Source organism: Schistocerca serialis, chromosome 2, assembly GCF_023864345.2.
Source record: "Schistocerca serialis cubense isolate TAMUIC-IGC-003099 chromosome 2, iqSchSeri2.2, whole genome shotgun sequence".
NCBI lineage: Eukaryota > Metazoa > Arthropoda > Insecta > Orthoptera > Acrididae > Schistocerca > Schistocerca serialis.
In genome coordinates, this window is record NC_064639.1 from 374,766,050 (window position 1) to 374,780,067 (window position 14,018).

The 14,018-nt window shown below is 40.7% G+C and overlaps 1 protein-coding gene across 1 annotated transcript in view; it reads left to right on the forward strand.

The window, feature by feature from the left end:
- LOC126455555 (rootletin) overlaps positions 1 to 14,018 on the forward strand; it is a 232,425-nt gene that overhangs the window by 26,396 nt on the left and 192,011 nt on the right. The window contains exon 7 of the mRNA XM_050091311.1: positions 8,057 to 8,256. Within this exon, the coding sequence (XP_049947268.1) occupies positions 8,057 to 8,256 (200 nt within the window). The remainder of the gene's footprint in view (positions 1 to 8,056; positions 8,257 to 14,018) is intronic.

Genomic DNA, 14,018 nt, shown 5'->3' on the forward strand with positions numbered 1-14,018 from the left:
TTTGAAATAAAAAAAAATGTAATGTGCTGACATGTTTTCCTAATTTTGAGGAAATGTACTGTTATTAACTGTAGAGATTAACACCCAATGTGCGCTCTTGAAATTTAACAATGTTTTTGGATTACTTGCACTACAAAAGAAGCATGAATGAATTATTATATTTTGAATAAATCTGTAATATTCATAATCTGTGCACCAAAAATTTTTGAAATGATAGTATATTAAGTGTATACATTTTCAGTTTTCATTTCCAACACTGTGATTTGAAGTGTTTTATTTTTAAATTATTATTTTTATTTAATACAGTGTTGAAATGCTGTGGAATGTGAAAATAACATTGCTATATCAAAAGGCATAGATTTTAGTAGATATTAGATGCATGAGCAGGTTAGTTAAACCCTTATGTCAGTTAAATCCTTCTGTGTGTATAAGGTGACATATAAATATAGTTACATTCGTATTTTTTTTTCTCCCATAATGTCCCATGAATCCCATCATAATAGAGAGCCTTCTGGGATGTGGAATGAGTTAAATTTCATATTAACAGCTAGAAGCAGCCTTTGCGGGCTGTCTGTGTAAAATATGCTAATAACAAACAATAAGTAGTGCTAGTCTGCTTCTTATGAGATTTTCTTGTAGAACACTTAATTATGTGTAAGCATAATAGAAAAAAATCATCTTTTATCTGACACTTCAAACTCCATTTATGTAACCTTACATGGACCGTTATCAGCTGTCGATATTTCAGCAAAGTCAATATTTGTTGAATACAGCCCTTAGAGTTGTGTGAATTTTACACCCCTGAGTTCAAATACTAGGATAAATTGTAAAAGGAGTGGTTAGTAACTAGTAATAAGTTTATTTTTTTTTACTTTGTTTCTGGGTACCCAAGGGTTTCAGGTTGCTGCCTAATGCCTACCAACAGCCTGTTAGAGAATTTTACATTGGGATATAAGACTCCCTGTGGAGCCCAAGATACTGATGTATAGTATATACTGAAATTACTTTACTTCTTGGATTGTGGTTGTGAACTGCATATTGTTCCAAAATACTGAATTGAAGAAAGGAGAATATATAAAAATACAGGAGATGGGTCAGGCAAAAGTTAATACACATGTCTAAAATATGGACTGACAGAAAGTGCAAAATGGCAAAGCAAGAGGAGAAATGTAAAGCTGTAGAAGCATGCATGACTGTGGGAATGATAAATACCACCAGTAGGAAAATTAAAGAAAAATTTGAAGAAAAGAAAACCAACTGTGTGAATATCAAGAGCTCAACTGGCAAGCAAGTACTAAATAAAGAAGGGACATCTGAAAGGTGGTAGTAATATTTAGATGAGCTGTACAAAGGAAATGTACTTCAAGGCAATATTATGGAAGGTGAAGTATATGAGCTGGAAGATGTGATACTGCAAGTTGACTGAGCACTGAAAGACCTAAGTTCTAGCAAGGCACATGGAGTACACAACATTCCATCAGAATTACTGACATCCTTGGGAGAACATACTATGACAAAACTATTTCACCTGATATGCAGGTTGTTTGAGACATGTGAACTACCCTTAGACTTCGAGGATAATTTAATAATTGTGATTCCAAAGGAGGCAAGCACAAACTGGAGTGAATATTGCAGGACCATCCATGTATAAGTCATGATTGCAAAGCAAACCTCGGGAACATCAGATTGGGTCTGGAGAAATGTGGGAGCCTCAGGGAACATCAGATTGTGTCTGGAGAAATGTGGGAGCACACAAGGCTATACTGTCCCTAAAAATTATCTTAGAAAACAGATAGCATTTAGAGAATCTTTTGACAGTGCTGACTGGAATACATTCTCCGAAATTCTGTTGGTAGCAGGGATAAAATACAGGTGGCAAAAGGTTATTTTCGACTTGTACAGAAACCAAACCGCATTTATAAGGACCTGAAGGATATGAAAGGGAAGCAGTGGATTAGATGGGAGGGACAGATATGTGTAACCTATCCCCCATGTTATTCTATCTGTACACTGAGCGAGCTGTAAAGGAGACCAAAGAGAAACTTGGAAAGTTTATTAGTTACCAAAAGAGGGGGGGGGGGGGGGGGGGGGAGTTCAGAGATTTACCATTGGCACCGTATTTCTGTCAGAAACTCCAGAGGGACCTAGAAGATCAGTTGAACAGAATGTGGAGGAGTGAAGTTGAATCAAGTCAGATGACGCTGAGGGAGTTTGATTAGGAAATGAGATACTAATAGTAGTAGGTGAGTTATGCTATTTGGGCAACAAAATAATAGACAATGGCCAGAAGAGTGAGGATTAAAATGCAATCTCCCAATGGCAACAAAAGTGATTCTGAAAAAGACAAAATTTGTTAACATCAAATATAATTTTAAATGTTCAAAAGTTTTCTCTGAATATATTTTCTGGATGTGAAGCCTTATATGGAGGCGAAGCATGAACAGTAAACAGATCCGACAAGAAGAGAATAAACACTTATGAAATTAGGTGTTACAGGTGAAAGCTGTAGATTAAATGGGTAGATTAATTGTAGTAATCTTGAAGATATGAAGAGGCTTGTACTGGACAGACTAGTTTAGAGAAACAATGGATAGACTAGTTTAGAGAAACAATTGTCTTCATATTGAAACTGCAACAAATTTAATCCAAGTATCATTTGGGAATTATGTATTGGCATGGAAGTGTAAGAGGCAAGTGAAGAGACTTATAGAAGATGTTTGATCAACTTCACACAGTATTCTTACTATGCATTTATGTGGAATAAATCCGTTTTTCATCTTAGCTCCATAGGACAGTACAGAGCAATCTCATATGCAGGTTAACAGAATGAGGTGTGTTCCCAAGTGCAAAGCAGGCAGAGTTGAGCTTTTTGGTTACCTCATCCTTGTGTTTATTATCCTTCTGGATGCCAGGAACTTCAGAATGCAGAACTCTAGCACAGTCATTAGACACATGAAACCTTGTTCAATGTGCCCATTTATCTTTACTTCTGGCACATGTAAGCCATTTTTATTTCTCTGAGGTTGCATAATATGAGTCTTTTGTATCAGAAGAAAAATGTTCTTCAGAAACTATAAAATTATAAGGCTACAGAACATCTGGCCATCTCCCTCCTTCAGTGCACAAAACTCTAGCACTGCCAATACACACATACAAAAGTACAAAAAACTATCCTACCAAGATCTTCCACTTCAGGGAGCAAAAAGGGACAGGTCAGGAAAAGCTAGAAAGGAGGTGCACCCCACCTGCCCCCATGGTGAGAGGGTCCCTCTTTATGGGAGAATGAGTGAAGATGAAGAGAGAGGTATCTGAGAGAGTTGAAGGGGGGGGGGGGGGGGGGAAGAAAGCTGATCTCAGTTTCTGACTCTAGATAAAGACTGCATCATAGAACTGAAAAACAAAAATTGCATTTTGTGTTCAGTTCAACTTAGAGAAGCCACTTTAAATATTAATTTTTTTAAACTCAGCTTTTATTTGGCAGTCTTATACTTTAAAAAAGGAAATGTTTTGAGACAAGTCTGTTTGTGCTGTGTTCAGCATAAGGGTCTGAAAAGTCGCTTGCAAGGTACATACAGAACAGAACAATTTGATGTACAGTTTGACTAAAGTCAGCAAGACTTTCACGGGTTTTATGATGTATGTTCAAACAGTTTTTCTTGTGTGTGTTTATCTCACTCACAGGTTATTGAAAAGTGAGCAGAGTGAAAATACACAAGTTAATTATCTGTCTTCAAACAGAGCTAATTTGTTTGTTTTTTCAAGAGTGGGCCTTTGTACCATTCATGGCCAAAATTCTGTTAATATTTTTGTCACTATGTGCTTCTCTCAGTGCTAATTTTTTGCTTGGATTTAAGAGATTTACTATCATTACTCTGAGGGAGAGAAATGGATAGATGCTGGAAAGGAAATCTAAACTGCAAAAATTGTTGTACACTAAGGCTAGGATATTTTCTTTCTTTTGAACCTTGTCGCTCTAATCACATCTCTGCTATTATTCGCCATTGGTTATCAGTACTCTCTGTACATGCCCATATGAAAAGAAAGGAACATTATCTCTGACCTAACTGTGACTGTGCTTGTGTTCTGTCCCTTTACTCCTTTGTTCGTTCGCACAGTGTTTTCTGTAAATCCTGTGGCTTCAGGAATGTGGAACAAGTCAAGCTACAAATTAATAGGCAGCAGATGAAGATCCAGGGTTTAGATGCAAAGGGGATCACAGTTTGTTACATTTTTCCCCCCTCCCCCCCCCCCCCCCCCCCACCCCCCAAAAAAAAATTATAAAAAATTGCCAGCAGCATCACATTTTATGTGCCACACATCCCTACAATTTTAATACTAGCACGATGACACTAAAAAAGTGAAATATGTTGTGAATAATAATAATAACAAATTGTTTAGTTAATATAGACAATGTTTTAGTATAATAACAACTTCATTTTGCATCAGTTCTTAGTACATCACTTTAGCATAACTTCCAAGAAAGTACAGTTCATAAATACAGCATTTGAAAAGCATTCACCTGAATGCATGTGTCATGCAATTGATTTTAGAACCATATAGCAATAAACTCTCAAAACTTTCACATCACCATAATTTACACAATATAAAATTGTAGTGTGTACTGACCATTGTCGGTATTTCACTTAGCACTAAGATTGTTTACACAGGTCTCCAGACTATGACTGTGTAAGCATGTAAATGAGTGTAATGCTGTTTCTTTTTGTCATTTACGCCATTGTTTGAGAAGTCAGTCTTCCTATTTGTTCCACCCCTTGTCCAGTGTGTGAATATAGACTCTCCCAGCATATACTGTTGATGAAAAGCTCTTGGATTTCCAGCAGGGTGTCAGTGTTGAAATAGCGCAACTTTTTGGAGAGGGTCATACTCATTGTCTTCTGGGAAAATGTCAAAGTATTGTGGAAGCTGTAATAATTATACTAACGGTGTGCTCCATCTTGCTGCAAGCAGCTGCATGTTTCTGGCTGGTGGGCAGGGAAGGATTGCAGTGGTGTGATAGTGGGTTTGCCATTCACATCTCTGTCGGGATGTTTTGGATACATCTCACAAGCTGGTCAGTGCTGGGCAGCTTTTGTCGCATTGCCACTAACACAGGATTCTGTGCCACATTCAGTTGGTATCCTTCATCCCTGTTGATAAGATTCTTATGAATCCATATTTCAATGCTCCAACAGCCTGTTGCCTGACATAGCAAGTGGTATTCTGAAAGTCAGAGGTGTGGTCTTCCTTGATGCTATGCTATCACTGATTTCTCTGTGGATCGTAATTGTAGTGCCAGATGTGCTCCTCACAGCATTTCAAAATACAGCTCTGTTTTTGCCCAATGTAATGGTGGCCACATTAGCAACTGATGCTGTATATCCCAATACATTCAGTTCTAGTGTGTCTTTCGCCAAGCCAAGACACTCTTTTGTCTTAGGCAGTTTTTATGTTGGATTCTTTCATGTACCTTTGCAATTTTGGCTGAGAGTGGTCCCAAGTGTGGAAGGAAAAGGAGGATCTGTCTTCTTCCTCCTCTTATTGGTTTGCTTCATCTTCTCTTTTCTTGAATGCTCTACCAATCTGTGCTTCACTGTACCCATTTTTGTGGAAAACTTCCTTCAGGTGTTGTTGTTCAGCCAGGAAACTTTCTTTATTGCAGATGATGTGTGCCGTATGTATGTCAAAGAAAGGTGGACAACCATTATCCTCAGTTTCCAATGTGAATGCAATGTTCTATGGATGCTCTCACACCACAAAAACATTGTCATCTTAGTGGAAGAAATGCTTGGGCTTTTGGCTACCAATCTGAGGGACCATCTCCTCAGAATTGCGAATACATAGAAAGAAGGATCCTTTATTGTATGATTATATGATAGCGGAACAAACACTGGTAGCAGTTACTTCTGTAAAATATCTGGGAGTATGCGTACGGAACGATTTGAAGTGGAATGATCATATAAAACTAATTGTTGGTAAGGCGGGTACCAGGTTGAGATTCATTGGGAGAGTGCTTAGAAAATGTAGTCCATCAACAAAGGAGGTGGCTTACAAAACACTCGTTCGACCTATACTTGAGTATTGCTCATCAGTGTGGGATCCGTACCAGGTCGGGTTGACGGAGGAGATAGAGAAGATCCAAAGAAGAGCGGCGCGTTTCGTCACTGGGTTATTTGGTAACCGTGATAGCGTTACGGAGATGTTTAATAAACTCAAGTGGCAGACTCTGCAAGAGAGGCGCTCTGCATCGCGGTGTAGCTTGCTCGCCAGGTTTCGAGAGGGTGCGTTTCTGGATGAGGTATCGAATATATTGCTTCCCCCTACTTATACTTCCCGAGGAGATCACGAATGTAAAATTAGAGAGATTAGAGCGCGCACGGAGGCTTTCAGACAGTCGTTCTTCCCGCGAACCATACGCGACTGGAACAGGAAAGGGAGGTAATGACAGTGGCACGTAAAGTGCCCTCCGCCACACACCGTTGGGTGGCTTGCGGAGTATCAATGTAGATGTAGATGTAGAATGTTCCGTGTAGACTTTTGCAATCCCAGGAGCCAGCGGGTTTACCGAGGCCACTCCCTTTGTCTATTTTCCGCAAGAACAGGCCCGCACTGAAATGTATCCATTGTTAAACATACTTTGTAATTTCTAGAATTCCTTAACATATTTAGATACTTTGTCTGTGTTCAGATTTAATCTATGAAAGTTAACCAATAAATTTGGAAATCTGTCAATCTAAAAATATAAAATTATTTAGTAAAATTGCTTTTTTTGGGGGGGGGGGGGGGGGGGGAGATCATAGACCCCCCCCCTCCCTTATGGGCAGAAAAAGCCATTCTAAAAGTATGCACAACTTATGACTAGTGTTCATTCATTAATTCTAGTAATTGTGGGAATTACTTCTAAACAACTTTATGCATATTTATGTATAATAGGGCAAAGATTGTAGCAATATTAGGAAAGGATAGTTGCCACTCACCATATAGCAGAGATGCTGAGTCGGAGATAGGCACAACAACAAGACTGTCAGAAAGAGAGCTTTTGGCCAACAATACCTTCATTAGATCCTTCCCACCAACACTAGCTTTTCTGAACTGTGCAGGTGGGAACTCTCCCTGCAATATATTCTACATTCCCATAACCACCCTGGCCTCAGCCTTCCTTTGTCATTGTCCTTACCCGTCTAGCCCCTTCCCATTCCAGCACTACTCAGTCCTCTCTTCCACCAACACACCCACAGTCTTTTTACTTCTCTCCTTGTCCACTACCACCCCTCCCCCCACTCTGCCCTTCATCTAGTCTCCCAATTGCACCCAGCTGCCCTACCCTCTCCACCTCAACCCTGTGTGATCTCACAAGCAACATTTTACCATCTCCCACTCCCACCCCTACCCTGCTACGCCTCCCCCTCCCCACTCCAGCCTCCTCCTTACTCCCATCACCCACTTGCTTCTCCCATCATGCACTGTTGCTCGCAGTCTGGCCTCAGTAGCCAGAGACTGTGGTCGCACGCATGCGCGCGCGCGCGCGCGCGCGTGTGTGTGTGTGTGTGTGTGTGTGTGTGTGTGTGTGTGTGTGTGTGTGTTTATTTCTGATGAAGGCCTTATTGGCCAAAAACTCATTTTCTGACTGTCTTTTTGTTTTGCCTATCTGCAACTCAGCATCTCTGTTATATGGTGCGTAGAAACTATCCTTTTCATAATATTGTTTCATTCTATCTTGGATTTTCCATTGCTAGGGAAAAGATTGCTATTTAAAAAGTAGTTGTAATAAAACTGCTCCTTTTCTACTACTCAGCTACCTACTGTATTTAATATTTAAAATAAAGCATTTATGTAACTTTGCAGAGAGCACAGTCAGCTGTCTCTATACTGGCAGAATCAAGATGTGCTTGTATTAAACATTAGAATTGTGTGGAATTTACATTGCTGAATCCAAATAGACTGATAAATTGTTGGAGGAGTGACTAATGAGGTATTTTTACACTGTTTTTAAAGATCTGGAGATTTTAAATTTCACACACTAAAAAACTCTAAAATGTCCTAAATGCTGATATTCCAGGAAGAACGCTGTGGAGAAGCAGAACAGAATTTGAGCCAAGTGTCCCGTGTGCAAGAAGAACTGGACTTGTTGCAAGGTGCATTAAGAGACATTGCTCACGCTGTGATTCAAGATTCAGAATCACGTGAACGGGAAGTTGACTCTACACCACACACATCACCCCATGTACATCTCTCCCAACAGGGACCACCGCCACCTAGGTATGTGCAGCTGTATTCCAGGTCTAGGTGTAGTAGTTTGTGATTTGCTAATTTTCGTCTGTGTGATTACGATAACTGTCTTCTTAACTGATGAAAATATGAAAAGATATCAATATAATGGAAAGAAACATTCCACGTGGGAAAAATTATATATAAAAACAAAGATGAGGTGACTTACCGAACAAAAGCGCTGGCAGGTCGATAGACACACAAACAAACACAAACATACACACAAAATTCAAGCTTTCGCAACAAACTGTTGCCTCATCAGGAAAGAGGGAAGGAGAGGGGAAGACGAAAGGAAGTGGGTTTTAAAGGAGAGGGTAAGGAGTCATTCCAATCCCGGGAGCGGAAAGACTTACCTTAGGGGGAAAAAAGGACAGGTATACACTCGCACACACGCACATATCCATCCACACATACAGACACAAGCAGACAGTCTGCTTGTGTCTGTATGTGTGGATGGATATGTGCGTGTGTGCGAGTGTATACCTGTCCTTTTTTCCCCCTAAGGTAAGTCTTTCCGCTCCCGGGATTGGAATGACTCCTTACCCTCTCCTTTAAAACCCACTTCCTTTCGTCTTCCCCTCTCCTTCCCTCTTTCCTGATGAGGCAACAGTTTGTTGCGAAAGCTTGAATTTTGTGTGTATGTTTGTGTTTGTTTGTGTGTCTATCGACCTGCCAGCGCTTTTGTTCGGTAAGTCACCTCATCTTTGTTTTTATATAGAAAATATGAAAAGGATATATTGCTAGTCACCATATAGCAGAGATGTTGAGTCACAGATAGGCACAACAAAAAGACTGTGAAACAAGTAAGCCTTTGGCCAAAAAGACCTGCATTCGAATTAGACAACGTACACACACACACACACACACACACACACACACACACACACACACACACAAAGTAAATGCAACGCACACACATATGGCCACTGCCTGGCTGCCAAGGCCAGAACCAAATTTCATTCTTAACTCTTGTACTGCAAGTATTACACAAAAAAATGCAATTACTTAATACAGAAATCATATTTGTTATTCCACTTTCAAAGACATAATTTGAGTTTAAACTTCAGTCTATTTTCTTACTAAGCACTACATTCCTGCATAACAGGATGTGTAGGTTGGCTAGGTATGATTCTCCACCAAAGGTGGGTGCAGATGTGGCAGAGAAGGCAGCTCATGAGTACAAGGAACCCTTTGTTGCTGTTTATTTACTTTCATTAGACTTTGATGCTGCAAATGTTGATGGAGAGCATGGCAAATACATTGACACAGTGTACGCCAACCTCTGGCCCACATTTTAGGCTGCAGCATAGACTATGTGCTACGCTGTGGCTACTGAGTGTCGATGGAGTCTCTCAATTCCTAATGGTCAGCCCAACGTGGCTAGTGTCACCGGGAATACTTTGGTCCTGCCCTGCATCTTGCCCCCAGTGACACAGGGCAAAAGAGTCCTCCACTGAAATCTCAGCTGAGCAGGATGCCTGGTCGCCCGACCCCCCACCCCAGCTGTAGATTCTTGAAGGTGGCAGGCAGAGTGCTGAACTGCCCAAGCCCCCGGGTGGTCAGTGGTGGACAGAGGTTAGAGGAGGAGGAGAAGATTAGTGTTAAATGTCCTGCTGACAATGAGGTTATCAGAGGCAGAGCACAAGCTTGAATTAGGAAAGGATAGGGAAGGAAATCGGCCCTGCCGTTCTGAGCACCAGCATTTGCCTGAAGGGATTTTGGGAAAAATCATGGAAAATCTAAATCAGAATGGCCAAGGAAAATCTAAATCAGAATGGCCAGACATGGGTTTGAACCATCATCCTTCTGAATGTGAGTCCAGTGTACTATCCACTCCGCCACCTCGCTCCGTGACAGAGGTTCGAGGCCTGGAGATGGTAGTGATGGCAGCATCATTGATATGGTGTTGACCGCAGACATTGGATATCATACCACTGCCCAGCTGTTTGACAGTGACAGGCTGGTCCCCTCAGGACTTTAAATGCAGTGGCCCCAGTGCTGACTCTGTAGAAATGGCTGTGTTTCTGTGTCGCACATAAATGTGTGGAACAGGGTCAGTCAGCAAGGGCCATCTGTAGACACACACAGTGGGTTGAACTACAGAAGTATCGTGGAGGTTGGCCAATGTCCCAGGCCATTGACACGCAAAGCAGCATTATGGAAGGGGCTTACTCTTCCTGAAGTTGCTGAACAGACAGGGCATTGTTTGGCGCCAATCCATGCTCAGGATCCATTAGTTTGTCTAGGGCACAGAGCACAGTTTGTGTTCTATTCTGTTACACTACCTTTCCTGAATTTTCACCCATGTGCACTCTCGTGTACTAGTAATGGTGGCCATGTAATAGTATAGTGATAATTTTTTTTTCCTATCACTGTAAGCAACCCTAATGGTGCAGGTATATCAGCTTGAATCTTGTGTAAACCTTCTAGAAACAGAGCTGGGTGTATGAGTATGAGTGTTAAATGATTGTATGTATGCAGTCATTAATTGGATGTCTACAATATCCAAATGCTCCCAGAGTATGCCCACACCATGATTAGTGGCGTCAACAAATGCCCAAATGTAGGACATCAGTGTTGCAGCCAAAGAGAGCAGCTGTCCTTTTTAAGACTGGTAAGCTGTGTGGTGTTTAGGTCTGCTGTTCCCAGGTTGACTTCTACATCTGTTTGTCTGTTCTTTCTGACACCACACAATCATATAATTGATTCGCCTCATTGTGCAATGAATCCACAACCTGTAGTGCAAATGCACATTTACGTTTGACCTCCAGTGGGGATCAAAAATTAGTGAGCATGGGATAAGATGGATGGGGACTGTGGATAGGTGGTGCTAGTGGGTATGTGAGTCAGCCATGTAGCAGGCTGGGATAGCTCATGCATTTGCAATAAACATTGTGTCCATGTGGTATAGTAGTTAACACAACTACCTAGTGAGCAGGAGATTCCGGATTCGAGTCCCAGTCTTGCTCGCATTTTCACTCATCACTGCTGATTCCACATAGAGTCCCAATGCACCTTTAGTTCCTTTCCTTTCCTATCCCTTCCCTCCCCTCCCCTGGCCTCTCCTCTCCCTTCAGTTTACATAGTTCCAACCCTTTTTTGTCCAATGCATGAGACTCCATAGATTGGCACAGCTGACTCTATAATTGTATAGGAACTGACAGTAGCCAATGGTATTCTCGCTGTGTATCGCTAAAATTTTGTCTTGTTTATCAACACAAATTTTAGTCTTCTAACTGCTGAATTTCATTTTCCTTAGCACAAGCATTACAATCCAACCTCAGAGTCCACTGATGATATGATAGTATTACATCTGGTTGCTGTGTGAAGAATGTGCCACTTGTTAGTGGACATATGTTGAAAGCCTTCTGTCACCCCACAGCCACATGGCAGACTTATTATGACGAAGCATCCTGTGTCCCTTTTCCCATTTGTCCCAAACTCAACACCTGGTGCAGGAGCTGCTCCCTCTTGCTCTTGGGTAGTAGTGGTGCCCCTAAATCTTCCTATCAGTTTATTATTCCTGTTGATGGCCTAAGAGCATAGCGATGTGATGGAATGACTATAGAAGTGTCTTATTTTTCTTGCCTGATTTTACCCTTCTTTTCCCTTTCCCCAGACAGCCCCTTCTCCTCTTCTGAAGGTATTGGTGGAAGTGGGGCAGCGCCACTGGGGTTCCTTTAAAATGGGGCACGTGACTTACATGCTCTGCTGATGTGTGGGTTGATAGTTACAATTTAGCATTAAAAGAGGATGTAATTTCTATTACTTGAGAGAGCCCTTGGTAATGCACACCAAATTTGTTAGTCTCTCTCTTTGGTGCATAGGTTTTGGTTGGCATCACTCATTGTCCAACATGATACTTTGGTAAGGTTTACTTTTTGTATGGGTACTTTCCTGTCTTTCCTGGGCTTTAGTGTTCACCTTTTTAACTTCGTGCCAGATCTTTTTCAACAATTTCAAGAAATTTTGAGCCACTGATAAATCCTACACAGCTGAAAAAGAGATATCATCTGACCAAAAACGGCCTCATATGGGCATAAGCCTGTACTCTCTGTTTTGAATGTGTTCATTTGCTTGCGGGTGTAATGCACTGATGCTGAATTTCTTAATGTTTAATAACTGGCACAACCACTTCATTAAATTAGACATAAAATTCATTCCTTGGTCCTTTATCATTGCCTCAAGTGTTCCAAACTGTAGTATCCATTTGTTAACCATCGCTTGCACCACCTACTGGATAGTTATGGCTATCGTGGACATGAAAAGCACACGAAAGTTTCCACTGATGTTTGAACAAATTGTCCAAGTATAACCATGCCAATCATCTGAAATGGTTTATCAACCTCTAGTAACTTTTGCAATGTAATCTTTCCGTGAACGAGTTTCGCTCTTTGTGTGCTTGGCACATGATTTTTGACGTAATGGTTTAAATCTTGATTTTCTGCTATTCACCAGTAATTGTGTGCTGCTCTGTATTCTGTGACTCAACAGCCACTGTGTCCAGCTAAAATTGAATTGTGTGCATCCCTCAACACTTTGTTTCATGATTCTGGTGGTACTTCTATGTGTAACCCACCTCTGTCTCTGTGTACAGTGATCTGTCTTCCATGCTAAATTGTGGCTGTTTTGCAAATCACTGACAGTCTGAGTGCCTCTCATTCATTCGTCTGTCTATACTGGCGCATTCCATAGCGTATATTTTGTAATTAAGTTCAACTACATTTCTGAGTGATTTACCCGGTCCGTGTACTACTTCAAAATCGAGTTCACCCCATTGTACTGCCCATCTAGTCAAGTGACTTATCAGGTCTTTTGAATACTAGTAATCATTTCAATACCACATTACTTTGAATTGTTGTCCATGCATATAACAGCAGAAATAAGTTACTCCACACATTAGTGCTAACATTTCTTTCTCAATAGTTGAAAATTTTTCTCTGCAGTAATAAGATGTCTTTGATGCATATGCTGCTGAGGTGTTCTTGTCCATCTAATTGTTGGCTTAAAATGCTAACTACGACAAAATTACTTTCATCACACAACAGTATAAATTGTTTTTGATAGACTGGAGAAGTGAGAACTGGACTAGTGGTCAATAAATCTTTCAAATTTACAAATCTTGTTTCACAATTCAGACACCAGTCAGATTTTACTCCTTTCTTTAATAATTGTGTGAGGGGTTTTTCAATTTCAGTGAATTTTCGAATCAGTTTTCTATAGAAATAAGCTAAGCCTAAATATGTCTGTAATTCCTTTTCAGTAGTGAACGGAAATTTCTCACAGCATCAAGAAGTCGCAGTTCAGCAGGTATGCATCCAGGCCAAATATTTGGCCGAACTAACAGTCTTATGGTGTCACAGAATGGCTCATTTCTGGGCTGAGTGTCAATCATGCTGCACATAAATGATCAAAGACTTCACGTAAACACTCTACATGCTCCTGTAAATCCTTGAAGAACACGATGTTGTCTTCTAAATAGATCCTACATGCTTTGTTTTAATTCCTTGTTATATGAAACCTAATAGGTGCTGGAAGGTTGCTGACACTTTTATCATTCCAAATGGCACATGACAATACTTATACAGAGTCGAGAATGCAATTTTCAGATGATCTAAAGGCATTGCTTCTAAGTGATGATTCCCACTTTGTAGGTCCATATTTGCAAAACATTGACACTGGCCTAGATTAGTCTCTGTAATAATAGGCATAGGGCAGGTGTCTGTAACTGTTTTCTGGTTCAACTAACAGTG